This window comes from Stenella coeruleoalba (assembly GCF_951394435.1).
Source record: "Stenella coeruleoalba genome assembly, chromosome: 7".
Lineage (NCBI taxonomy): Eukaryota > Metazoa > Chordata > Mammalia > Artiodactyla > Delphinidae > Stenella > Stenella coeruleoalba.
Genome location: NC_137153.1, coordinates 88,879,892 through 88,906,848, shown reverse-complemented (window position 1 = coordinate 88,906,848; position 26,957 = coordinate 88,879,892). Strand labels below are relative to the sequence as shown.

Here is a 26,957-nt window from a genome sequence, read left to right as displayed (position 1 = left end):
AAATATGCTTACGGCCAGTTCAAAATCTAACACAACAACCTACGTACATCTTTTTTTTTAGAGACCTCTTGGGTGTGGATAAGAAACCGATTTCTTTCCTTGCCGCTTGAAAAAAGGCAAAACGACGGATGACCGATACAGGAGAGAGCTCAGATTGCGATTCATCAGGTCTCTCGTCTTCTGAGAGCCCTTTTTAGGTGCAGTTTGAGGGTCAAAACGAGACACGGGGATGAGTGGGTCCCTGTCACTATCCCTAAGAGGCGGCGGCAAAGACACAGGTGTACTTCCCTGCTCGGCGGTGCTAAGGGCCAAATCTTGAAGAGTCCTTAGAGACCAGGGGTCCACCAGGCCGCTCCTCGGCCAACGACTGAAGGAGGCGGGGTGGGGAGAAGCAGGGGCTTTTCAGAAGTCGCCCGGCCACACTCTCGCTGTACCACCCTCTTCTCTCCGCGGCTCCCCGAACGCTCCCGGAGGGAAGGGCTTTCCATCCCTTCGCTCGAGACCCGAAGACCAAAGAAGCCAAAGCTCGACCCCTCCTGGGCGCGGCCTCGGCGGCCGAGCCCAGGGCACTCACCATCGTTCTCGTCGCTGTGCCGTCGCCGTGACATGCCGCACGCCGGTGCGCCGCCGAGCCGAAACGCCGGGCGGGAAGCTCGGCAGGAACCTTCGGGCAGCCGGCCGGCGCGAGGACAGCGGTGAGGCGCGCGGAGTGGCCGTCGCGCAGGCGCACTCGCTCGCGACGGCTCCCGGAAGCACAAGAGGGAGAGGTGGCCTGGTGGCTCTGCGGGCTTGGATCCGGGAGGGCCGGCGTCTGGAAGCTCACCAGGCCGCGGGCGTCTGCTCCGCACGCAACCGCCCTCTCGGGCTACCTCCGCCTCTCGCCTGCTTCCTTCGCCCGCCTTCCCTCGAAGTCCTTCCGGGGCCACGCGGAGAGCACCGCCTTTTCAGCGAGCCCGAGCCCGTCGGCCGCGAGCCACGCCAGGCGGCCAATGGTCTAGGAAGGACGCTCTAGTCCCCGCCTCCACTTCAGACCCTCCCACGCCTGGGCCTCTCGGAGGTTTTCCCGGCGGCCCTTTCGCTAACGGCCTAGACTTCCGGAGTTAGGTGAGGTCCCCGGCGTTCCTTCCTACTTAAACACAGGCTGGGGCTGGAGATGCGAGGGCAGTGAGCGGTGACAGTTGCTAGGCGGAGACCTTTCCGTGAAGAAAGATTTAAGAAAGGATCAGGACAGGCGGGTACGTGCTCATCCTTCTCCCACTTCCGGGCCTTTGCAGGCTTGGGAAAGCTGGGCGGAGAGATTGGGCCTGGCCCGGCGCGCGGGGTGGGGCCCGGGTGGGAGGCAGCGCCGCTCTGGCCGCCCCGGGGACAGAAAGACCCTCCCTAGTGTGAGCTTGCTACTCCGGGGCTACCCTCTGGCCGTCATCTGACCTCTCGCGTCTCCGAGTTGTTTAGGAAGGAACGGGTGATTGCTTTAGTAATATCTTCAGTAGTTATTGGATATCTCCATACGTGTACGTGAATATCTCCCGCCCTGACATCTCTGATGAGCACCACAGCTGCTTATCCAACTGCCTTGTCCATGGCCATCTGAAATTTCACACGTCTGAAATGGAACTTATGTCTCACTCTCCTGGCCTAACTTATTCCTCCTTCCGTCTTACCCATTTCAGTAAATGGCACCATCCATTCTATTGCTTAATCCAAAAATGTAGGTAGGATTGTTCCTACGGAACAATCTATCGGTAGACCCTGCCGACTCTACTTTCCGAACTGATCCAGAAGCAGATCACGTTATTCCTTTGTTTACAGCTTTCCGTGGCAAAAAAACTCCATAACCTCTCCTACAGGGTTCTACTCCCTCATCACTGTATTCCAACCCCTCTGACTTTCTTTCTGTACCTCCAGTAAGTCACTTGAGGAATTTATACTTATTATTTCCTTTGTCTTAATATCTCTGCTCCTAAGTCTGCATGGATGGCTCCTTGTCATTTCGGTCTCAGCTCAAACATCAGGCCCTTGGTGAAGGCTTCCCTGGCCACCCAATCACTCTTTATTTAATTTGACAAATATGTTATATTTATTGTGTGCCAGGCAGTGTTCTAGACGCTGAGGATGCAGAGGTGAACAAAGGAAAACCCCTGCTTTCTCAGTGCTGATGACCCATTCAGGAACCAGCAAACAGTGCAATCAGAGGTAGTGAGCAAAAGTGGGAGAAGATAATATTAGGGAGGTGGTGGAGGGGCTTTGTAAGGACTTTGGACTTTTATCTGAGTACAATTTAGAAGCCTTTGGAGGGCGATCTGACTTATTTTTTAATAGTTATCTCTGTGGCTTCTACAGGAGCAGGGCAGTTAGGCAACTGCAGTAATTCAGTCAAGAAATGATGGCTTGAATGAGGTTGGTAGTGAAGGTGGTGCAGTGTGGTCTGATGTCATTGTATTTCAAAAGCAGAATTGATAGGCTTTGCAATAGTCTGAAAGAGTAAGGAGATGAGAATCCCAAAGTTTTTTTGCCTCAGTAACAGGAAGAATGGAATTGTTTACTGAGGTAAGGAAGACTGAGGAAGAGAAAGTTAAGAGTTTGGTTTTAACAGTTGCATTTGAACAGCCTCCTAGCCTTCCAGCTGAAGCCATCCAGTAGACATTGGTTATATGAATTTGGAGTTCAGGGGAGAGGCCTGGCCTGGAGATATAAATTTGGAGTCATCTAGCGTATAGTGTTTTAAACATAAAATTTCCTTTACGATTGTTTCCATTTTTAATTTTTTCATGGAAGCTTCAAACATTTACAGAAGTAGAGGAATTTATATAATGAACCCCCATGGACTTTATCAACCAGCTTCAGCAATTACCAACTAATGTCCCATCTACTTTTACCTATATTATCTCCCCTTGCCCAATTATTCTGAAGTAAATATAGTTTATAAGTCCCTGGGACTAGATGAAGATCACCTCAAAGGTGAGTGTAATTAGAGTGAGTGAACATTTAGAGGTTGAGATGATAAGGAGGATCCGCAACAAAGAAAACTGAGAAGCAGTAGCTCTTATCACTGATATTTTCATGTTTTTTTGTTTACGTAGTGTCTCTTCTCTTACTATAACATAAGCTCCAAGTTAACAAGGACCTTAACAGTTTCATTAAGACCTGCATCTGCATCACTATTTTATCTGTCAGGCACATAGCAAAGTCCCCACAAATAATAATTAAGAATATATAAATAAGTTAAAGTGAGAACTGAAAGAGGGTTTAGAGTGAGGGGAGGTCATTTTGGGGTGGTGTGAAAGGCATGTGTGGAGACCCTGAGGCAAGAGAGAGCAGGGCTCGTTTGCAGAACTAGGCGAAGTCCAGCATGGCCAGAATAGGATACATGAGGGAGAGTGTTGTCTTAGATGAGCCTAGAGTGGTAGGGGAACTACATATGTGTCAAAGGCTACATAGTCCTTTCCAGTCCTCACTATAGTCCTGCAAGGTAGATACTGTCATCTCTATTTCACACATTTGGGAATTAGAACTCAGAAAAGTTAAATATCCTGCCCAGGTTCACACACTTGCACCCAGCTGCAACACAATCCAAAGCCCATGCTTTCCCCAGTCTTCATGTTCTTCACATTTGTCACTTGTAACATTTGCTTTACCAAAAAACACCATGTTGGTTGTACTGTGTCCATTTTGACAAGATTTGGCCACAGTAGCAGTTTGTATATTTCTTCTGGCTCATTAAAATGAGGCTCTTTTGGTAGTTATTTCTTCTAAGTAAGGGAATTTGCCCAGCTCAAAAATTAGGGGACAAAAAAGAACAAAACATTTATAATTGAAGGTACTAACAGGAAGCTTGGTTGATTTTGGTTGCACCTTGTGCTTTTTTGGTATCTTTTCCCCTAAATGTTTGCATGGCTTGCCCTCTAATTCAGGTTTCTGCTGAAATGCTACTGCCTCAGAAAGACTTTACCTACCCTCTGAGTTTTAAAGAACCCGTTGGTGACTCTGTCTCCTTACTTTGCTTAGTTGTCATCATAGCCCTTTTTACCATCTGACTATTTTTTAAAAACAATTTATTCATTTGTTTACCTTCTCTCTCTCCCCACTGGAAAGTGAGGTCTAAGAAGGCAGAGACTTTTTCTGCTTCATTCACTGCTATATCTCCAGGGCCTCGAACAGTGCTGGGCATAGAATTAGTGCTAAATAAATATTTCTTGGATGAACGAGTAAATGAATGGATGGATAGCTTGAGCTACTTGGACCCATGCTCATTTGCATGATTGATTAGCTTCAAGTTTACTTCAAGTAGTAATCAAAGACTTGGACGTTGTTGTTTTTCCCTTGCTTACTTCCTAGGAGATAGTTAACTGAAAGGAGTCTGCCTCACTGCTGGAACCAAACCAGATGCCTTCTTCCACTTCACCAGACCAAGGAGATGACCTGGAGGCCTGTGTTTTAAGGTTTTCAGACCTGGATTTGAAAGACACAAGTCTTATCAATCCCAGTAGCAGTATCAAAGCAGAGTTAGATGTCAGTACAAAGAAGAAATACTCATTTGCAAAGAAAAAGGTAAAATTGCTGTTGATGTTTCAGGATCATGTAGGTATAGTTAATGTAGATATACCTAGAAGTAGCTCATCAAGGTTTTCCTCCAGGGAGTGGAGGGCTAGTGAGACACTAGACTGATGCCATGTTCAAGGTAAGGTCTAGTCAGAGCCATTAGCCAGTAATCTTAGTTCAGTGTCAAGCAAAGGAGAATCATAGGCAAGGTGTGGCTCTGGAACACTTATTTATGGTGGAGTACTTGAGGACAGATCCTAGACAGACGGGCTGGATTCCTTTTCCTACCTAGGGTATGGGAAGAATCCCAGGAACCCAGGAAACCTAGTCATAAGGAGAACAGACAGGCATTAGGGCAACTGCTGTCTAAGACTCCTGATCCAGTCCAGCTGGCAGGGCTCCGTTGGTTGGGAGAAGGAACAGAGCAGCCCAGAATGCTGCAGGCTCACTGAGGATTGGGTTACAGGGGTGGTATGGATGCTATTCTTCTATGCCATTTATTCTTTTTTTAGGGATCATTGACTAAACCTGCTGAAGCTCAAAGGAAAATGACTTGACTGAGGAAGTGCAATTGAGACTTAGTTTTCTTACCTCCAATCTGTTGTCCCTCTTTTGCAAAATCATCTTATATTGGCTCCATGTCAATGAAGAATAGATGTCTCTGCTTATAACTTCCTATCTAGCATCCTTCTACCCTCATCTCACACAGATTTCCTTGAAAATGAAACCCAAAGGGTACAGAAAGGTTTTTTTTTTAAGTTACTTTGCAATAATTTCAAACTTATAGAAAGGTTGCCAGAATTGTACAGAGGGCCCCCAACTCCCCTCTGCCCAGCAGCTCCATTCATGTTTAATCAGTTGCCTCAAATGGCTTTTACATATCCACTCTAAGGTCACATGTTACCTTTAGTTGTTATGTCTCATAAGTGTTCAATCTGGACCACTTTCTCATTTTTTTCCCTGAAATCATGACTGTGACATTTTTGAAGATTACAGATGAGTTATGGTGTAGAACGTCTCATGATTTTCACTCATGTTTCCTTGTGATTAGATTCAAGTTATGGCTTTGTTAATAAGACTGCCCCACAAAAGACGCTGTGTTCATCTGGCTGCGTTCTGTCATGCAGTCACAGTGCCAATTTGTCCCATTACTGGCAATGTTAATTTTGGGTACTTGATTAAGGAAGTGCCTGTCAGATTTCTTTGCTATAAAATTATTTTTTCCCTTTTAGTTATTCAGTATTTGGGGGGAAATACTTTGAGACTATGTAAATAGCCTGTTCCTCAACCAACTTTCATCTACTAGTTTTAGATCCATTGATGTTTCTTTGCTGAATTATTACTGTGATGGTTTCTAAATGGTGATTTTCTAATTGCTTCATTCCTTCTAGATTTCTTACTTGGCATTCTTCTGTAAGGAAGAGCTTTCTTTCCTCCCAATTTATTTGTATCAGTGTGTATTCAAGAATTCTGTTTTATTCAGTGGGCTATAATCCATTAGTATAATTATTTATTTTGATGCTCAGATTATCTCAGATTTGGCTGGGAGCCCCTTCAAGCTAGTATTATGTCTTTTTGACTTGCCCTCATCATTCTTTGAGCATTTCCTTACTTTCTAATTCAACAAGATGTTTCAGGGTCATTTGTATTTTCCCTGTCTTATCCCTGGAGTCAGACATTTCTTCAAGGAGCCCTGGTTCTTTCTAGTGGAGAATTGTCAAAAACCAAAACCTGGGGGCTAGGTGAGCTCACTGCTTCTCCCAGGACCTCTGGTGGACGGAGCTAGGAATATAGAGAGATGAATATACATACATCCATATGTATCATACACATACTTTTATATTTACTTTTATATCACTGTAAATCAAATGAGTTCATACCATACTTTCAGTTCCGTTCCAACATCACAAGGTTTATTCTCTCTCCAGTTTTTTTTTTGGCTGCACTGTGCAGCTTGCGGGATCTTAGTTCCCTAACCAGGAACTGAACCCATGCCTGCGGCAGTGAAAGCGTGGAGTCCTAACCACTGGACCGCCAGGGAACTCGCTCTCTCTCCTTTTCATATGGGTGGAGAACCTAGCTCCATTTAGTCCCAATATATTGACTTACTTGCTTATTCCCTGTATGCAGTCTTCCCACTCTGCCAAGCTGCCTCCTCCACCAGGGCCTGCCTTCCCCACACAGGCCTCACCCACCTCTGAGCTGCCTTCCTAGCTCTGGCCTGCATCTCTCTCTTTCTTTTTTTTTTAGAGAAGTAATTTGTCTCTCTCTCTGTTTTAAAAAATTTATTTATTTTATTTTTGGCTGCGTTGGGTCTTCGCTGCCGTGCACACGCTTTCTCTAGTTTCAGCGAGCAAGGGCTACTCTTCGTTGCGGTGCGTGGGCTTCTCATTGCGGTGGCTTCTCTTGTTGCGGAGCACGGGCTCTAGGCACGTGGGCTTCAGTAGTTGTGGCTTGTGGGCTCTAGAGCGCAGGCTCAGTATTTGTGGCACACGGGCTTAGTTGCTCTGTGGCATGTGGGGTCTTCCCGGACCAGGGCTTGAACCCGTGTTCCCTGCATTGGCAGGCGGATTCTTAACCGCTGCGCCACCAGGGAAGCCCTGGCCTGCATCTCTCTTGAACAGACCTCACACGGGCCCTAGCTGCTGCTGGATCCCAGGTGCTTTGTTCCCGAGGCCCTAAAAGACCAGCAGCAGGCCACGTTTACACTGGGCCTCCCATCTTGCTCAGGCCTGCCTGATGGCTTTTTGACAAAGGAAGGAGGAAAGAAGGAAAAAATTCAGATTTTATATAGTATTTCTTTAAGGACCATGACTTTTTGAGGCCTCGATGATAATGAGGTCTTGGATGCATACACCTTAGTTCTAAGTATAATACAAAGAAAAACTTAAGTTGACATACACACCATCTCTCTCTCTCCCTTTTTTGCCTATACAGAAGGATTAACTGCAGGAGAGGCTAAAAAATGCCCTCCAGTGTAATTTCAGACGACCCCATCCTGATTCAGTCTGGGACAGTCCAGATAAGGTTGTGTACAGACTGAGGAAGGTCCAAAAGTGATGCTCCATATTTATAATTGTTATTCTTCAGAGTGCCCAATTTTGGGTGCTGTACTACAGTCTTCAGATGCATTAAGAAAATTGTTTAAAATATATATAGATACATATATATATGTAAAAATACCTTTCCATTTTTTTCAGCCTTGAAAAAAGGCTGATAATCATAGATACCATTTAACTTCCATTTATACATCAAAAAACACCATAAACAAAGTTGAAAATGAATGACAAGCTGGGAAACAAATTTGGATAACTATGATGAACAAAAGGTCACTAAAACCACTTACAAATCAGTAAGAAGATAAGATAAATACCACAGTAGAAAAATAGGCAACAGGTATTAACAGGTAAGCTAGAAAAGAACATCAAATCAATATGAAAAAATATTCAACCTTAAATCAAAGATACACAAATAAAAACAGGATATTTCTTTTGCCTTTTATTTGGGTCAATATTAAAAATACTGACAAAAATTAAATACTGATAAAAATGCTGTGGATAAAATGGAACCCTCATGCATTGCTGGTGAGTGTATAAATTGGTATGATTTTCCAGGTAGTCACTATTTCTCACAGTTTAAAATTTTATGCTTCTTCACCTCCAAAACTTTCTTCTAAATAGTTATTCTAAGTAGATGGTTAAAGACGTATGGAAAGATATGTGCATGGCATGTTCGTTCACCATTGTTTATAACTGCAAATATTGGAAACAAAAAAAGCTCGCTCATTTAGAATTGGTTAAAGGAGTTATGGTGCATCCATAATTTTCTCTTCTGTTTAAATTTTTTTTAACAATTAGCCTAAATCCTCTTTATACAAATCAAAACATTTTGGTAGTCTTTCCAGTCTTTTAAAATGTACTTTTTAATGTAGTTGAGATTACATTGTATAAGCAAATTTTATCCAGTTTTTTTCATTTAATATTATATTTTCCCATGTAATTTAAAACTGGCTGCTTAATATTCCATAGTAAGTATACTCCATAATTTCCTTGACCATTTCCTTTTTGGAGGAAGTTCAGTCTCTCGGGAAGTTCTTCTATAGAACAGTAGGACGTAAAACTAGAAATCCCTGAGGAAAGATAAGGGATTTCACTGAGACTTTCATTCTAGCCTGAAACCTAAGGTTATTTAACAGTGACATATTTGAAATTTAATTGTAGGCATTTGCCCTTTTTGTCAAAACTAAAGAACTTCCAGCACCTCCTTCTGAGTATAAAGAAAAATGGTGGAAATGCTGTCAGCAACTATTCACAGACCAGACCAGCATCCACAGACATGTGGCAACACAACATGCTGATGAGATTTACCATGAGACTGCTTCTGTTTTAAAGCAGCTGACTGTGACATCAAGCACCTCAAAGACTCTTAAGTCTGCAGACAAAAGAAACCCTTTCAAAGAAGACCTTACGCATAACCATGAAGTGTCTGCTTGGCTCCCTGATATAAGCTGCTTTAGCCCTGATGAGCTGTTAAGGTAAGAATTTCATTCTATACCTTTCGTTTAATTTAAAAAATGTTTTTCCAGTCACAGTGAGATACCACCCATCCACTAAAATGGCAAATCCTTAAGGCACAGAATTTCTCTACCGCCTAAACTAGGCCGATAAACATGTTCTATGTATAACAGAAGACCATAGCCTATGCGGTAGCATATACCCGCACAGCTTACAGTGTTCTCCGGGTTTCTCAGAAGCCATCCTACATCTTATCTTCTCTAGGCAGAGGTAAGGAACAGAAAATTGTATTTTTTTTCAAAGAGAAATCAGAAGGCCCAGAAATGTTGATGATTCCTGTACCCTGAATAATGTCAGAACTTAAAAAGGGGGTTTTGTTGCCAAATGTGGTTTTCTGAGCTGAATATGTTTTATAAAGTATGTTAAGTTTTATTTTATTTTATTATTTTTTTAAAAAAATTTATCTTTGGCTGTGTTGGGTCTTTGTTGCTGTGCACGGGCTTTCTCTCTAGTTGCGGCGAGCGGGGGCTACTCTTCATTGCGGTGCATGGGCTTCTCACTGCGCTGGCTTCTCTTGTTGCGGAGCATGGGCTCTAGGTATATGGGCTTCAGTAGTTGCAGCATGCAGGCTCAGTAGTTGCGGTGCGCAGGCTCTAGGGCACAGGCTCAGTAGTTGTGGTGCATGGGATTAGTTGTTCCGCGGCATGTGGGATCTTCCCGGACCAGGGCTTGAGCCCGTGTCCCCTGCATTGGCAGGTGGATTCTGAACCACTGTGCCACCAGGGAAGTCCCTATGTTAAGTTTTAGAACTGAAGCATAGGATTAGAAGTTTAAATCTGCCTTTGAAAACCTCACCAAATCATAATATTACATAATTCTAGAGGACAGATTTCTGATTTTAAGCAATTCCTAAACTATTTGGTGAATAGAAAATGCCCAAATTTGATACATTTTTGTCACCCGTGTTATGCCAGTTCCCTTTGTTTATCAGAAAGAGGAAGAGAAAGTTAGAAAGAGAATTGAACTTGGAGTCAGACTTGAGCTAGTCACTAAAATTCTTTGTACCTTTAAGTTCTCGCCTCTAAACTGGAATAATAATGCCTGCTCTGCCTACCTCACAGAATTGCTATATGAATTGTATAAAATGATGATGGTAAGAGCACTTGTGAACTATAAAGTGCTATACAAATGTGGTCTCTTCATTTCTGCATGGCCCTGCTTTTTAGTTAGAAAGACAAAGAAAAGGATACATGAAACATTTAGCAGATGGTACGAGACAGGCTATATAATTATCACTTACAGTTGTATGGCTCAGACAGTAATTCATTACAGGAATTTAGAGAACAGGAAATAGATAGGCTCTGAAATAGATAAGCAGGTTTCGGAGACTCGGCCCTGAAATATGAAGAGGGCACTGAGGAGACAGTCACAGATTCCAGAGCTGGATGGGACCTTAATTATCATCTGTTATATCATTCTCTAAAATATGTCTGTACAACACTAGCTCTGGAGGATGCTATCAGGTGTTGAAAAGAGATGCTAAAGACAATTAAGTTTGGGAAGCATTAGGTTAAAATGTTCTTTTTTGCAGGACTGCCCAGAGCCTTCAATAAATGAGGGGCTTTCACTGTGACTCTCAAAGGGAAGATATTATCTGCAGGATTTCTCAGACATGTGATTTCATAGAACAGCTTCAGAGCACACTTTGAGAAATGCAGTTTATTTCAGTCCTCCAGTTTTACAGTTGAGGAAATCAAGGCTCAGGGATGATAAGACACCTGCCCAGGTCCCATAACTAGTTAGTTTAAGTCAGCACAGTGCAGTAGAAAGAGTGTGGGTTCTAGTGTCAGAAGACTGGTGTTCCAGTCCTGACTGTCACTTTGTAGCTGTCTCACCTGGGATGAGTTGGGCTCAGTTTATTCAGCTATAAAATGGGGATGATAATAACCTGTCTCATGGGTAACAGGATTACTTGAAAAAATGGAAATGAAACCTTTTTGTACAGAGAGAGATTCAAAACAGATAATGCCTTGTGTTAGAATATAAGCCAGAATGGATTAAAATTTCCAGCTGTCTTATGAAAAGGGGTTATTAATACCTATCTCATGGATATGATGATTAAACAAGGAAATCAAAGTAAGCTCACTTGTTTATAAAGGAAGGAGTTCAGTGCAGGTATTGTCTTCTTTAGAGCAAATACAGACAGGAATTGCTTCTCATTTCAGGGGGAGAATGATAGTTAGGAGCAAAGGCAGGCATGAGTTGCTCCATTAGGCCTTTCTTCTGAGTCTGCCTGGGTATACTTATGAATTGTGTTTTCCTTATGCCAGTGACTCAAATGCTTTTTCCCCTGTGGTTTTCTTTTTATAGTGGCCACAGCAATGGTGAAGGGGAGGTGCTACTTTATTACTGCTACTGTGACCTGGAGGATCCTGATTGGATCTGTGCCTGGCAGACAGCTCTGTGTCAGCACCTGCACCTCACGGGCAAGGTAACACCTTCTCCCACACCCTATCCTTCACTGGACTCATCTTGCCTCCAACTTAGTTTGCAGAGGCTGTGCTTGAAGGCCTCACCAGTTGGGTTCTTAGAAATTAGCAAATTCCTGCTAGGCATTTAAGTGGAATACTAAATAGCTATTAACATGATGTTTTCTGTTGGTGGGAGTGTAAGTTGGTACAGCCACTATGGAAAACAGTATGGAGGTTCCTCAGAAAATTAAAAATAGACCTACCATAGGATCCTGCAGTCCTACTCCTGGGCATATATCCAGACAAAACCCGAATCCAAAAAGATACACCCCGATGTTCATAGCAGCACTGTTCACAATAGCCAAGACATGGAAACAACCTAAATGTCCGTCAACAGATGAATGGATAAAGAAAATGTGGTACATATATACAAAGGAATACTACTCAGTCATAAAAAAGAACAAAATAATGCCACTTGCAGCAATGTGGATGCAACTAGAGATTATCATACTAAGTGAAGTAAGTCAGAAAGACAAATACCGTATTTCATTTATATGTGGAATCTAAATATGACACAGCTGAACCTATCTACAAAACAGAAACAGACTCACAGACATAGAGAACAGACGTGGTTGCCAACGGGGAGGGGATTGGGGGAGGCATGGAGTGGGAGTTTGGGGTTAGCAGATGTAAGCTATTATATATGGAATGGATAAACAATAACGTTCTGTATAGCACAGAGAACTATAATCAGTATCCTATGATAAACCATAATGGAAAAAATATTTAAAAAATGAATGTATATGTATGTATAACTAAATCACTTTGCTGTACAGCAGAAATTAACACAACATTGTAAATCAACTATACTTCAATTAAAAAAAAATGGTGTTTTATAAGACTACATAAAGGCATAGACCAGGGATCAGCAAACTTTTTCTTAAACAGCCATATGGTAAATATTTTAGGATTTGCACAAAAGCTGCTCAAACTTGGTGTCGTAATATGAAAACAACCATAGACAATATGTAAAGGAACAGATATGGCCATATTCCAGTAAAACCTATGTAAAAGCAGGCATAATTTGCTGACCCCTTGCATGGGGAAATGTTCTTGATATATTAACTGGAAAAACATTTTATAGAACTGTACATATAGGTGTGATATCAAATTGCTTCCTAATTTTCTTAGAACATGTCAGTCTTTTGCCATTTTGTGGTTTTGACATTTGCTGTTTCCTTTCCCTCTTGAATGTTTTTTCCCCCAGATCTTCACATGGCTTGTTCCTCACTTCAGATCTCCCCTCAAATGTTCTCTCCTGAGAATTCTCATCTGTCTCTCTCCAAACTTTTCTATTCCCTTCTGCTGAAAGAATTTCAAAAAGTTTACTACTATTGGAGAGTATAATCTCCAAACCTCATCATTCCTCTCTCCAAACCTCATCACTTTCTATTCCCTTCTGCTCAAAGAATTTCAAAAAATGTACTACTATTGGAGAGTATAATCTTTGTTTAATTTGTTATAATCTATCTCCCTTTGTAGAATATAAGCTTCATGAGTACAGAACTTTGTTAATCAATTGATACATTGTCAGTGCTAGAACGGGGCTTAGCACATAGCAGACAGTAAATATTTGGAGAATGTTGAGTAAAAGGATGAATGTATGTTTGTAACAAAACCACAAGTGTGTGTGTAAAAAGATGGAGAGTGGTAAATATCAAAATGTTAGTTGTGATTATCTCTACGTGATAGGACTATGGATTTTTTTTCAAATCCTCGATGATTACATATATATATGTGTGTATATATATATACACACACACACACACACACACACACACACATATGTGTATATATGTATTTTAAATCAAAAGGAGGTGAACTAGATTCCCTCTGAGATCACCTCTGGTTATGACGCTGTACTGTCTTAGGCCTAATGTTTCCCACACATGTCCTAGGTTTTAATTCCCTAAGGCAATTATTTGATCAGTCAGTGATATTTTTCATACCCATGTTGTTTTATAGATAGTGGCTGAAAGCTTCTTTTACCTCATTCAGTTCATCACCAAGTCCTGCCATTTCTGCCTCTAAAATATCCTTTGATTCCATTCACTCTGTCTTCTGCTTCCACCACCTTAAACCAAGCCCCACTCTCTCTTACCTAGTTCATTTCAGCAGCTTCCAGACTACTCTCCATTCTTCCATCCTTGCCTGCACTTAATCATTTTCCACACAGCAGCCAGAATGATCTTAAAAGGTAAATGAAATCATCTCCCTCCCTCCCTCCTCACAATCTTTCAGTAGCTATCCAGTGCATTTAGAGTAAAACCCAAATCCTTAACGTGCCCTTAGTTTCCTGGATTATTTGGCCCCTTACGCCTTTTACACTTAATCTGATACCATTCTTTACTCATTACACTCCAGCAAAATAGCCTTTTAGTTTCTTGGAGCCCTCAGTTTTTTTGGTGCCTTTGGGCCTTTTTGTAAGAAAATTCTCTTCAAGGAACTCTCCCACACCCACTCGGGTTCTCCTATCATAATTTTTAATCAATCTTTAGTTCTCAATTTTAATGACACTTCCTGAAAGACATCCTTCCTGACCTTTAATCTAAATTCAGTTTTCCAAATACACTTTTTCATTGCCTCTTGCAGTGATTTTTCATAGCACTTGTCAGTGTGTGACTTTTGTCTGAATATCTGTGATCTTCCTTAAGTCTGTAAGCTCCCAAAGGGCAAAAACTATTTATTTTTTAACCACTATGACCCAATTCCTAGCACAATTGCTGGCGCATTGTAAAAAAAAAAAAAATTCAGTAAACACTTGTGGCGTATATACGTTTATCACCATCTCTATTTAGAGAACACCTTGAAGGATGGATATTCTCTCACAGTAAACCTGAGCCTACAAAATAGGAAATCAATTTGTTTCCTTGGTCTGGGGCCGATTTTTATTCTTGGCCCAGCCCAAGGTGACCTAGCAGTGAGGGCCTCTGCCCACAAGGTGGCAGCACCTACCTGGATCTTAGTTCTAAATTTTAAGGCTTCAGCCAAGTTTTCAAGTTTTGTGTTGGTAGGAGATTTGGCAGAATGTTGGCATTTGTAGGGAAAGAGGAGAACTTGAAAATTCTAGAATTATGGAAAGAAGCTTTTGATCCCTTTGCTATACATTTCTTACTGCCTCAAGAAATTTGAGGGGATGCATTACAGGCTTTAGAAAGGAAAAATTGCAAGATTTGGACCCAATAAGATATGGTTTTGAATCCCAGATCTACCACCTACCAACTCTGTGCCCTTGGGCAAGTTACTTGATTTCTTTAAGCTTCTGTTTCCTTTTCTGTCAAATGGGAATTTTGATATCTACTTTCCAGGAGTATAATGTAAAGTTCCTGTCTCATACTAGGTACTCAATAAATGCTAACTGTTGCTCTTCATCTCTGAGGTATAAGGCCTTCCTCACCTAGCAGCTACTTTGAAGGTTTCAGTTGAAGAATACTTCAACAGAAGTTGAAAGTCTAGTGCATGAGTTTAGAGGTTGCTCTGCCTCAGGTATTTAGGGAGTGCCTGTGCTTGTCTTTTATTTGGGTTCTGAGATTAAAATAGCATAGGAAAGGGTCTTCTGACCTACTTAGAAGACAGGTACACAGACGTATGTACCTCTTCATCATATTTGCCCCCGTCAGAGACAGTTTTAGAGTAGATTTCCTGACCCTTATGCTGGTTCAGCTCTATTTTTCTATGTTGTCCCTTAAAAAAATACGAGTCGGTAATAGGTGCAGTAGTCTGTACAGCAGAGATGGCATATGCTTCCTACTTTCCTCTCCCAGCCCAGAACAGGCTTCAATAGACTGCACTCCTCTTTCTCAAGGAGCCTGGATGTGACTCAGAATGCTCATCATGGAACTCTGGAGAGCCACTACTAGTGAGTTGGCCCTGGCTTGTGAAATGAATCCCATTTATATCCATGCCCTAAAGAATTGAATCAAGTGAGGCAACAAACGAAGTATCTTCTCTAGGCCCTAATAAAAGGGGAGCTTTTAAAATTTTTCAAATTCTAATGCATTGGTAGGTATCATTGCTATATAAATAACAATATATAACGAAGTGGTAACAATATAAGACCCTGACTTAAATTACATCTCTTTCCAGAGAATACCATGATATACAGTGTTGCACTTTCTTACTTTTCCCTAGAAAGCTAGCTCTGTCTAGAGATGATCCATCTTTAAACTTATCCAGAGGATTTTGTGGTACCAGAACAAGTCCCTCCAGAGGATTGCCTCTTAAGGCAGGGGCCTTAACCCAGGCTTTAATGTCCCCTAACCAGTGAAGCATTTCAAAGAGAATAGAGGGCTTGAGAAGCCAAAAAGCCTCAGATTTGGATACACATTCATTTGCTCAGCAAATACATATTAAAATTCTACTGTGTGGCAAGTACTACTCTAGGCACCGACTATGCAACAAAGAACAAAAGAGACACAAGCTCCTCCTTGTGGAATTTGTATTCCAACGGGTGGGTTTGCAGTGGTGGGCTTTACCTCCAACACTGTGCAGAGATGTGCTCATGTGCATTCCCAGCCCTCAGATGTGTTCTGTGCTTTAGGACTTGAGGACAGCAGTTTTTCATTGTTGATTCTTTGTCATGTTTTATCAAGATGAAGAAATTGAGGTTCAGAGAGAATTAATTTTCTCAGGGTCACTTAGCAAGTAAATGGCAAAGTTGAATCCTGATCCTACATCTGTTGACCTGAATTTAAGTTTTGGCCACTGGACAGCTGGAGCTCCATAGCAAATGGGACTTTCCAGTTGTTCTATCCATTTCATTCTCTTGTTTGGCACACGTTAACTGAGTACCTCGTCTGAACTATGGGCAGTGTGCCATTTTAGAAAACTACAAGCATCCTGTGTGTGGTAACATTTTTGTGTCCACAGCAATGTTTCTGCTTTTCCTGTTAAACTCACTGACACACACGAACCTGTTCTGCCCTGCAGAGATTTGAACCGAGCTAAGAACAGCCTGCATTCCCTTTCTCTCACTGTCTTGTGTCTCAGGTTCGAATTGCTACAGAAGGAATCAATGGGACAGTGGGTGGAAGCAAATTGGCCACCAGACTCTATGTAGAAGTCATGCTTTCCTGCCCATTGTTTAAGGATTATCTGTGTAAGGACGATTTTAAGGTAAGAGAAATTGAACATAAAATGGATCGAGAGCCATTTGCTTCTGCTTCAGTGCCTCTTCCCACTCCAGGCTATGAAGAGGATCACTATAAAGAAGTAAGCAGTGCTGGACAGAACACCCTTTCCTTGCTAGGTCCCGAGGCAGTGCAGGAGAAGGAGCATGCTTGTTCCAGTTCGTCCACCACGTCACCACGTGATCATGGGCCTTGGTCTCCTTTTTTATAGAATAAGGACGTTACAGCTTATATATTCTATAAACTCTCAAACTTAGCCGTGTTTGTTCATTTGAGAGACCACCTGGCTGTATCAGGATCACTACGTGTTTAGTGAACCTGGTGGGATCAGATCTGCACTTCACACCACACAGGGAATAAAGCTATTGCTCTCCCAAGAGAGCTGCTTTGTTGGAGTGACTTCATGCTTTAGCATCATGGGTGATAGAGGTGGTGGGGAATACCTTGCTAGTGTTAGTGCTGGTGATGATGATAAGGAAAGAAAAGGTTGTAGCTTTAAAAGCTGGGATGTAATCTTACATGTTGAAATTGCTCAGTGGTATTTCAGTTTTATAGTTAAATGCTTATTGCTATAGAAACACCTTTTCAATTTGACATTTTTGCACATGGTAGATACACAATAAATAAGTGCCAAATATAAGAATTATATCTGTTGTGTAATAATAGGGTAGCTGAAGTATTAAGAAACCTCAAATTAGGAACAACTGTTTCAGTGGGAAAAGGGAGTTAGAGCATAGAATGTTCCAGATAATTTAACTGAATAAATATCTTATACCTGGAGATGGGAGAGAAAGACTGTATTCTGTTTTGTTTCTCATTGGCTAGACCAGCAAAGGAGGAGCTTGCTGTTTTCCAGAATTGCGTGTTGGTGTGTTTGCAGAGATTGTGCCCATGGGGATCAGTCCCAGTAGGATCTCCTATAAGAAGCCTGGTATGCTTGCTTTAAGAAGAAGCATTTTCCTTTTCTTCATAGGGACAAATCTTAATATAGAGACAAATGTGAAAGCTAGACATTCTGATCAGCAAGAGTTGTGATGAGTTCTCGCTTCAGAGTATCTGTGGGGTGGCTAACACTTGGGTCATTCAGTGCTTAAACTGGTTCTTCTCTTTGGTGCTCCGGTGATTGGAGACTCACTACTTAGAATGACGTGGCTTAGTTATTCTTTTTGGTGATGGTTTGGCAAGAAGTTGTTTTCTTTCCAAAGATAACAATTTGGAAAGAGTGTAATTATTACTTGTAAATAGTTCATCAACTGAATAAAACACAGGCTTTTTGCTACAGGAAGCAAGTGGCTTTCAACACCAAAGCAGTTTGTTTGCAAGTGCTCTAGAATGTTCTCTTTGCCCCTCCCTCATGGGTACCGTAGATGGTTGAAAGACATTTGTTTGGCTGGGTTTTTTGGTTTTGTTTTACTTTTTACTATGAAAAATTTCAAACATTAAAAAAAATAGAGAAAACAGTACAGTGAACTCCCTTGTACCTCTCCCGCAGCTTCAACAGTTATAAACTCATGGCCAGCTTTGATCTATCCCCACCCCCTTCTCCCATCCTGGATCATTTAGAAGAGAATCCTGATGTCATGTCATTTCTTTCATAACTATTTTAGTAGATATCTCTAAAAGATAAAGGTTTTTAAAAAAATAAATAATTGTAAAACCATCATCACATCTAAAACATTTTAACAGCAATTTCTTAATGTTATCAAATATCCAGCCAGTGGTTAAAATTCCCAGTTATCTCACACTTTTTTAAGTTTGTTTCTATCAGGATTCAAGTAAGGTCCACTCATTGTGATTGATCACTATGTTTCCTAAAGTCCCTTTTAAGCTAGAGATTCACTTCCATCTTTTATTTTCCCCTGCAGTTTATTTTTTGAAGGAATTAGATCATTTTGCTTATAGCATTTCCCACAATCAGTATAATGCTGATTGCATCTCCATGGGATGTTCCTCTGTCCTCTGTATTTCCTATGAACTGTAGTTAGATTTATAATAGTGCTGTCTAATAGGAATATAATGTGAGCTACAATGGAATTTTACATTTTCTAGTAGCCACATTTTAAAAAATAAAAGGAAACAAGTGAAATTAATTTCAAAAATATGCTTTATTTAATGGAATATAGCCAAAATATTATTTCAACTTGTATCCAGTGTAAAAAATTATTAATGAGATATTTTACTCTTTTTTTTTGTATACTAAGTCCTTGAAATCCTGCATCTCTGTCACCCTTATTACAGCACACTTCAAGCCACATTTCAAGTGCCTGTTAGCCACATGTGGCTAGTGGCTGCCATATTAGATAGCTCATGTCTAGAGACTTGATCAGGTTCAGGTTTGATTTCCTTTTTTCTTTCTTTCCTTTTTTTTCCCCAAGTCTACTTCATAGGTAGTATTGTCCCCTTTCATCAGGAAATAGAAAGGTCTGGCTGGCTCTATGTTCATTTTTTTAACTTGTAAATATTTAAAAAGGCTAAGAGTTAAACCAGAGGGAAATGAGAGTAAGATACAAGCATCTGGGAAAAGAGACTCATGTATGAGGAGAAAAGGGCCAAAAAGGGCCGTGTCTGCTTAGTGTCCCTACCTTGGCAGGAGGCAGGATGACCACAAACAGCTCTTCGTTGGCGCTACAGGACCTTGCTCCGGAGCTTAGGGGAGAGTGGGCTCCAGGCAGTGCTTTGCTGCTTTCATTTGAGCCAAGTTGTTTGGAGGCACTTCTTTAAGCACTTCATGTGAGTCACTCTCTGGTCAGGCCTCCACAGGGCCAGGAGAATAGCCACAGTAATAGCAGCAGCAGGAACAGGCTGGGTTCCCTGCAGCTCCCTGTAAGGAGAAGTCTTAGCAGATTTCCATGCTTCTCATCACAGTTTTGAACCTCCCTTTCCACCCCACTGTTTTGCTGACTGTGTAAATTATGTGACAGTAACTTATATAAAATCTGGCCTTGTTACATTCTCCCTGCAGTCCTAGGTTAAGCAGGTAGGAGTCCAGATTCCTTGGCCGTGCTCTGGGTCTCCAGCCCGATCTGGGTACCCAGCAGTTTCAGGGGGTTGTTGGGATTCACCCCTGAGCGGAGCTGTCAGGCTGTATCATGAGTGGTACCATGACTCAAGGACCAGAGCGCCCCCACCACCACCACATGATGTATGGTGGCCAAGTTCACCAGAAGTTCCTCACAAACTACTGAGATGTCTGGACCCTAAAGACACAGGAGTATTTCTATCCTAGAGAGTAGAGGAGGCAGAGGGCCTCACTGGACAGGTTCTTTCCTTTTAGTCTCCTTGTATGTTACTTATCTTCTTTATCTCCTTTCTCTCCTCCTTCTTCTAGCGTTTCATCCTTTTCTCTCTCTTGCCTTCTTTCTCATATTTCATTCCTGCTGTCAGCCCCTCCCACCATTTTCTTTTTTACTCATGCACACAAACTTAGACACATTCTTCTTACTCTTTTGTATTTTTAAAAAACTTATTCCAACTTTGTTCCATAACCATATGCTCACACCTGCCTGTGCCAGGGTTCTTAGCCTCGGACTTGATGTTGGTATAGAACAGTTTATAAAGCCTGTAGTCAAGCATGTACATGCCCAGGCTCCTCCACATACAGTGACAGTAGAACACTGGCCATAACATGGACTGGAAAACCCACATGGCAGTTTATATCCCTTCTGTCTGGCTTTTATTATTGGGTTAGGCCAAGTATGAGGATGCAAAATTCTCTGTTTCTAAACTGCCAGGTCTCCACAGTGCTCATCTTAGGAGGAGGGAGAGTGAGGATACATGGAATTACTAAATTCTTCCATTATGATCATCAGATAGTGTCATTTTCAGACGTAATTGTAATTATGAGAGGAACGGTTTAGGTGGGGAGAAACAAAGCAAATGGAAGTCATTGGGCTGGGCCAGTTGTAACTGGGTTTTGTTTTTGTTTTGTTTTAACTGATTTTTTTGTTTGGTTTAAGGAATCCATTTATCCCCAGGTGAATTTCATAAAGAAGTAGAAAAGTTTCTGTCTCAGGCAAATCAAGAAGAAAGTGATACTATCCTACTGGACTGCAGAAACTTCTATGAAAGCAAAATAGTAAGTAAGAACCAGAACTGAGTTCCCACAGCATAGCATGTTTCTGAAGGGGATGCTGTGCGCCCACCTGTGGCTGAGTCAGTGGCTCTCCTCCCACTACTAGCAGCATCAGAGAAAACCCAAGACTTCAAACTCAGAATCTGGTGAGAAAGTCTAAGAAAATATGGATTAAAGACATCTTGGCACATAATGGACTTTCTGGCTCCCATATGCCTACCCCTGACATGTGTCAAGGATCTTGTCAAGTTTGCTTTGGGCAGCCTCTCCAGTTCCCCTGAGGTCTCTGGTTGGGTGACCCACAGCCCACCAGCCTTGTTTCTAAGTTCCAGATTTTGAAGTTTGAAAGGCTAGCGTGTGGGATGAAAACAACAGGGAGCAAGTGCTTCCTTGCCAAGGCAGGGGTGGGGAGTGGTGTTTGACACAGAAAGAAGCTTTGTTCTTACCAGGTATGTTTTTCTGATCATTTTCTTTCTGCTGCTCCTATATTGTAGGGACGGTTCCAGGGCTGCTTAGCCCCAGACATCAGGAAATTCAGTTACTTCCCTAGCTATGTTGATGAAAATCTAGAACTTTTCAAAGAGAAGAGGGTGCTGATGTATTGCACTGGGGGCATCCGTTGTGAGCGGGGTTCAGCCTACCTCAAAGCCAAGGTGAGTCACCACCCTTAGGACACTGCAGGCATGGAAGTGAAGAAGGCTCCACCCACAGCGTGTGTGGAACTTTCCAATCCCCACCTTCACTCCCTCTCCCACACCCAGCCAGCCAGGGATTTATTCTCCCCAGCATAGAGTTTCTAAGTATAAAATCTGAAGTTCTTAAATCTCAAGATGTGAAAAGCACTCAACAGTCTTAGAGACTCATCAAGTACAAAAGGGAAAGATTAGTTGATATCTCCCTTTTCCTAATCCTTTTACTTGATCCTGAGAAGAGCAAATTCAGTAACATTACATGTCCTAACAGGTGTCTTCCTATATTTAGGGAGCAGCAAAAATAGTTGGGCTTCCCAGGATCTAGAGAGTGAAGGCCCTGACTGCTGTCCTCTCCCATCACCCTAGTAGGCAAGATCTGCCAGTTGGTTCCTTGCCCCCTTGGTCAGCAGTTCTTCACTGTCCCGCAGCGGGAGCCAGGAGCCCCATTTCGGCATTCCTACCGCATGCTGCTCCTCTGTGGAGCTTCCTACTGGTCTCTGCTAGTCTCCTCAAATTTCCTCTTGTGTTTCCACACATAGGGAGTGTGCAAGGAAGTGTTCCAGCTCAAGGGTGGCATCCACAAGTACCTGGAGGAGTTTCCTGATGGTTTTTACAAAGGGAAGTTGTTCGTTTTTGATGAGCGTTATGCCTTATCCTTCAACAGTGACATAGTGTCAGGTAGGTCAGCACAGACTCAGAACCTACATTCATGATCAGGCACACCCTCTGTATTAACCTTCTGGAAGACAGACCAGTACTGATTACTTGAAGAATAAAGCAAGGGAAAAGGAGTACGTAGGACCACCATTTCCTAACAGAGTTGGAGATGCAGCAGTGGAGCAGACAGGATTTGGAATGGAAAATAATTTTATCTTTAGTTTCATAACCCCTCACTAAATATAGTACTTCCTTCAATTATGAATGTAAGCAGCAAATCAGTAGTATTAGATGTACCTGTGACTTTGTTATCACTAGAAATCACAGTATTTTCATATATTACAGCTGCTGTGAATATTTCAAAATAGCATTTATGTTCATCATTGCTTCAAAATAGAAATAGTTATTAGGCGCATCACTAAGTCTTGTTATAGAATGTGTTAACAAGTATTTTACTGTATCCCAGACTTTAAAGAATATTTCGTTATTTTGTATTTCTATATAATTGGTTTCCTTTGTGATCCTATGTATTTTATTTTATGCATTGTAAAAACATTTTTCTAAGACAGAATAGTCTTCACCAGACTGTCAAGTAAATTCACGGCACAAGTAAAAGAACCCCTAATTAGACGGTCTGTGGACACGTGTGGTGTGCACTTTCGAGTGGTGGGTGGGGCATTCCAAGGGGGAGCTGAGCCTAGGGCCAAGGCAGGAGGCAGGGCTGGCTACAGAAAGCCTGTGCTGTGACTGTAGTTTGGAGTCCACACTAACATATGGTACCAGATGAGGGCAGTCAGTAAAAGAAGGATGGAAATAATCCTTAAGAAAAATGGATCCTCCCCCTGGATGCCACCATTTTGAACGGGAAAGATCACAGGCAGACAACCCTAGTGGCTGTCAGAATTTTCTAGAACTCCTGTGATCAGGGGCTGAGATTGAATTAACACTCAGATAATGAATAAAGTGGGAGTCTGATTTCCTCTCCCCTTTCTTCTTGATCTTTTTATTCATTTTAATGGTCTTATATTTGTGTCTTATTGGAAGCAACTTCAGATCTCTTACAGAGCTAGATGGAGCAGAAAGGGGAGAGAGAGGGCCCAAAGGTAGCTTAGATAAGCTAGGTAAAGAGACTTGAAGAATGATGTTATCAATGGTGATAGGAGGTCAGCAGGGAAAAGGGGCCGAGAAAGTAGATAAGTTTTAGGAGTTGTGTGGCCAAGTGTCCTCTGGCAAAAGCAGGAGAACCTCAGGCCTGGGGAAGAGGAGTGTGGACTGCAGAAGCCAAATGTCAATGTGGGATTATCTGTATTCAGGCGTGTTGTCTCCCAGTGCAAAAGGGAATGATCTAAAGGAAAAAGACCATTCAACAAAGGGTGCTTGGCCAGCTTTGGACTAGTGAATGAAAGAGAGAAACGTTACTACCTGTTTTCTAAATGAGAAAAAGAAAAATGGGTCAGTGAATGCTGGAATCAGAAGACAATTCCCAGAAGCAACCTCCCCCCAAAAAGGTGGGGGTGGGGGAACCTCGTCTGTTAGAAGACAGGAGACTTACACTATTTAGAAACCTTCCTCAGACCCAAAAGGTACATTAGATGCTGATGAGCTAAGGGTTATATTTAGGAACTGGAGAATTGCGTCTGCGTGTGCATGTGGTACGTATGTGTGTGTACACGTCTGGTGTGTGTACACGTGTGTGCTCATGTGTCTTTATAACAAGGCTTTTCTTTCTTCCCCAGAATGTTCATACTGTGGGGCCCCATGGGACCAGTATAAACTGTGCTCCACTCCCCAGTGCCGCCAGCTCGTCTTGACCTGCCCTGCCTGCCAAGGACAAGGATTCACAGCCTGTTGTGTCACGTGTCAAGACAAAGGGAGCAGGCAGGCTGCAAGCCCAGCCCAGAGCAGTTTTAAAGAGGAATGCGAGTGTACAGCCCGACGGCTACGCGCACCCAGGGAGCTCTTACAGCAGGGGCGACTCCCTGCGAGCCCGGGGCCCAGGACAGGTGATGATGAGGATGGGCCATGCTTACATGAGCAGCCCCATCTGCCTTTCCCCAATCCTTCACAGAGCTAGGTTTGGGGCGACCATGTATTGGAGAATATTAGGGCTGTTCCAGCAGAGAAACAGGGAACTCTAGTGCTGCCAGAGCCACCATGGCCAGCTGGTCACCATGTTGGCCACAAGAGGAGGGAAGAGGGAGTTGGGTGCTGACCTCTTACTGGAGACATTCTGACTCAGAAGATGCTAGAGCACACAAAAAGGTGAGCTGTGTAGGATCCCAAAGCTGCTGAGGGAGAGAGCCTTGAGCCTGGTGACCAGGTCATGCCCTTTCTGTGCCATGCAGCAGGGCTGGGAGTAGTCATTTTTCTTATCAGCAAACCTGTCTGTCCTGATGGCAGAATGTGAAAGCTGTGGCCCTGGAAGTGGACTCCCCGGAACCAGGCCCCTTAGGTCAATCTGCCATCCACCCCTACCCTTCTGTCTTCTCTGCTAGCCTCAGAGCACTAGACCAGGATCTGAAAACTATGGCATTTGGCCCACCTCCTTCTGTAAATAAAATTTTATTGGAATAGCCACACCCATTCATTTACATATGACCTATGGCAGAATTAAGTATTTACAAGAGAGACATTATGGCCTGCAAAAGCTGCAGTATTTCCAGGCGTACCTTGGAGATGTTGTGGATTCAATTCCAAACCACCGCAATGAAGTAGTCACGTGAATTTTTTGGTTTCTTAGTGCATATAAAACCTATGCTTACATTATACTGTAGTCTATTAAGTGTGCAATAGCATTATGTCTAAAAAAACAATGTGCATAACCTAATTTAAAAAATTTATTGCTAAAAATGCTAACTATCATCTGACAATGCAGGGTTGCCACAAACCTTCACTTTGTAAAAACTGAAATATCTGCGAAGCACAACAAAAAAAGGTGTGCCTGTACTATCTGGCCCTTTACAGAAAAAAACTTGCCACCCCTAGTCTAGACCAACAGCTCCTCTGATGGAGGAGATGGTCTTAAAGATGTGGTCTACCTTCATGTTTCATTGGTTTGGTTTCTGTGAGAGATTTCATGTGCTTTCCCCAACACCCACACTCTTAGCTCTGAAGTATTCTCTTTGAGAGATTCACATTAGCTCGATGACATTAACACTTGGGCAGTTTTTAGGTGAACACCTCAGAATACAAGACATTCTGTATGAGGTTATTCAGCACTGCTGTGGTGGTTTCCCAGCCTCTAGCCACCATGTCAGGCGCATGTCCCTGGCCCACAAGTCCCAAGAAACACATGCACGGCCATTCTTAGACCAACAGATTTAATATTATATTGCAGTTTCCATTGATGCAGAATACAGCTGCAATTGTGTTTCAAGGAGAAGCCGAGTGGGGCTGGCCGTTCCTGCAGCACGGAGCCACTCCTGGGTCCATCTGCAGCCTCAGTAGACACTCCTCCATAGTGGTGAGGCCCTGACTCCACCTCTGGTTACCCTGTACTGTCCCATCATTACAGTTCCGTGTGCAAGACTTTTCCTTTTTCGCCAAAAGCCTCTCTGCTCAGTGCTCTGCAGCTTAGTCTGTGCTCGTCAGCTCTTTGGCTTGTCCTTTATCATAAGATTTGCTGAATCACTCACGAAAATAACTCCCCAAGCAACAGAAATACTAGTTTAACTGGCACCGTGGTATATTAAAAGGCACAAGGGCAGTGTGGCTTAACATTTTTGCTGGATCCTAAGAGATGCACGTGATGTTAAGGGATCCAGCAGAAATGCCAAAATTACATTTTCAGAATAATCATCTTGGGTGGTTTGGCCAGGTTTCCTAGTTCTTAAATATCTAGATTTTCTTCACCACTGACCTTTGGAGGCTTAATTTACAGGCATGAGATCAGCAGTGACTTGTCTAAGAAGTGATGCGATAGGTAGTTGAAGTCTGTAAGCATAAGCCATGATGGACTAGAAATTTGTGTCTCTAGTGATGTGCCTCACATAAGGCATTGGCCCACTGTGCAACAGAGAAAGGTGTTTTCAAGTATTTGGCCATAGGTTTTCACATCCATCGTAAGGTTGGCATTCGATATGGAAAAATTTCTTTCTGACTCCAGTATTAAATTGTAAATAAATCCCAGATGTTCATAAAGAACACCCAGGGAAATGTTTGTCGCCTGGAATTGGTTTAAAAAAAAAAGGATGGTTTTTAAAATTTGAGACTTCACCATTGGCTTTTTCTATCATTTCCTCATAACCAGCTTAAGGAATCTCATGTTCTTTGATTCCTGGCAGAGCTCTGTGGCTTCAGTCTTTCTGTCTTTCTTGAGGGGAAAAAAATTGTGTTCTTGATCCAGAAATCAATTTAGCAACTTTAATCTTGAGGTTCTTAAAATTTAAAGGAGAATTAATAGAGAATGATGATATGTTCTGTTTGCTAAAGAGCTAAGATCAAGTTTGTAATAAAATATTTTATAATGCTTTTAAACCACATGGAAGAGGGTGCTGTTTGTTCATGTTACACATTTTAAATATACCTGAAACACCACACAGCAAGGTCACCGAAACTGGGCTCCTGCGGTTAAGTCACTGCTGCTCTAACATTGTCTTCAGTAAGGTCTGCCAGTTCGGGGGCTTTTTAGTTTTTAAATAATAACCGGACTGAACTTCTGTGACTAAAGAAAAACTTCACATTCACCATAGTTTATAAAATTTTCAACTACAACCACTAGCGAACCTAACACCTTAGTGCGTAAAGAACTGAACCACAACAGGGTTTGTGCTGGCATTTGCCTTCCGGTTTCCACTGCAGAGCACAGCCTATCAGTAGAACAC

The 26,957-nt window shown here is 42.3% G+C and overlaps 2 protein-coding genes across 6 annotated transcripts in view; one reads left to right on the top strand and one right to left on the bottom strand.

The window, feature by feature from the left end:
* The window catches only part of NCBP1 (nuclear cap binding protein subunit 1), a 44,240-nt gene extending 43,323 nt beyond the window's left edge, over positions 1-917 (bottom strand). The window contains exon 1 of one of the 2 annotated variants that reach the window (XM_079925734.1): positions 575-917. In XM_079925734.1, coding sequence (XP_079781860.1) covers positions 575-608 — 34 coding nt within the window. In that variant the 5' untranslated portion in view covers positions 609-917. The remainder of the gene's footprint in view (positions 1-574) is intronic. The other variant, XM_079925735.1, reaches the window with a different exon arrangement.
* Positions 918-1,044: 127 nt separating this feature from the next.
* Positions 1,045-26,957, top strand: TSTD2 (thiosulfate sulfurtransferase like domain containing 2). 4 transcript variants are annotated; one of them, XM_079925742.1, is made up of 11 exons: positions 1,045-1,104; positions 4,336-4,548; positions 8,760-9,073; positions 11,424-11,544; positions 16,574-16,699; positions 17,539-17,644; positions 20,670-20,788; positions 21,280-21,438; positions 22,017-22,155; positions 23,871-24,137; positions 25,472-26,957. In XM_079925742.1, the coding sequence occupies exons 2-11, from the start codon at positions 4,384-4,386 to the stop codon at positions 25,579-25,581; spliced, it is 1,626 nt and encodes a 541-aa protein (XP_079781868.1). In that variant the 5' UTR covers positions 1,045-1,104; positions 4,336-4,383; the 3' UTR covers positions 25,582-26,957. The 4 variants fall into 4 exon arrangements, with proteins under 4 accessions (XP_079781868.1, XP_079781866.1, XP_079781867.1 ...); XM_079925740.1 differs by having other exon boundaries at positions 23,871-26,957; XM_079925741.1 differs by having other exon boundaries at positions 1,099-1,235; positions 20,688-20,788; positions 23,871-26,957.

Bases quoted from the DNA above. Each gene is read 5' to 3' on its own strand.
- TSTD2 (XM_079925742.1), top strand. From the start codon at position 4,384: ATGCCTTCTTCCACTTCACCAGACCAAGGAGATGACCTGGAGGCCTGT. The intron at 4,549-8,759 runs GTAAAATTGCTG...ATTTAATTGTAG, and splicing joins ACTCATTTGCAAAGAAAAAG to GCATTTGCCCTTTTTGTCAA. The intron at 21,439-22,016 runs GTGAGTCACCAC...TTCCACACATAG, and splicing joins CAGCCTACCTCAAAGCCAAG to GGAGTGTGCAAGGAAGTGTT.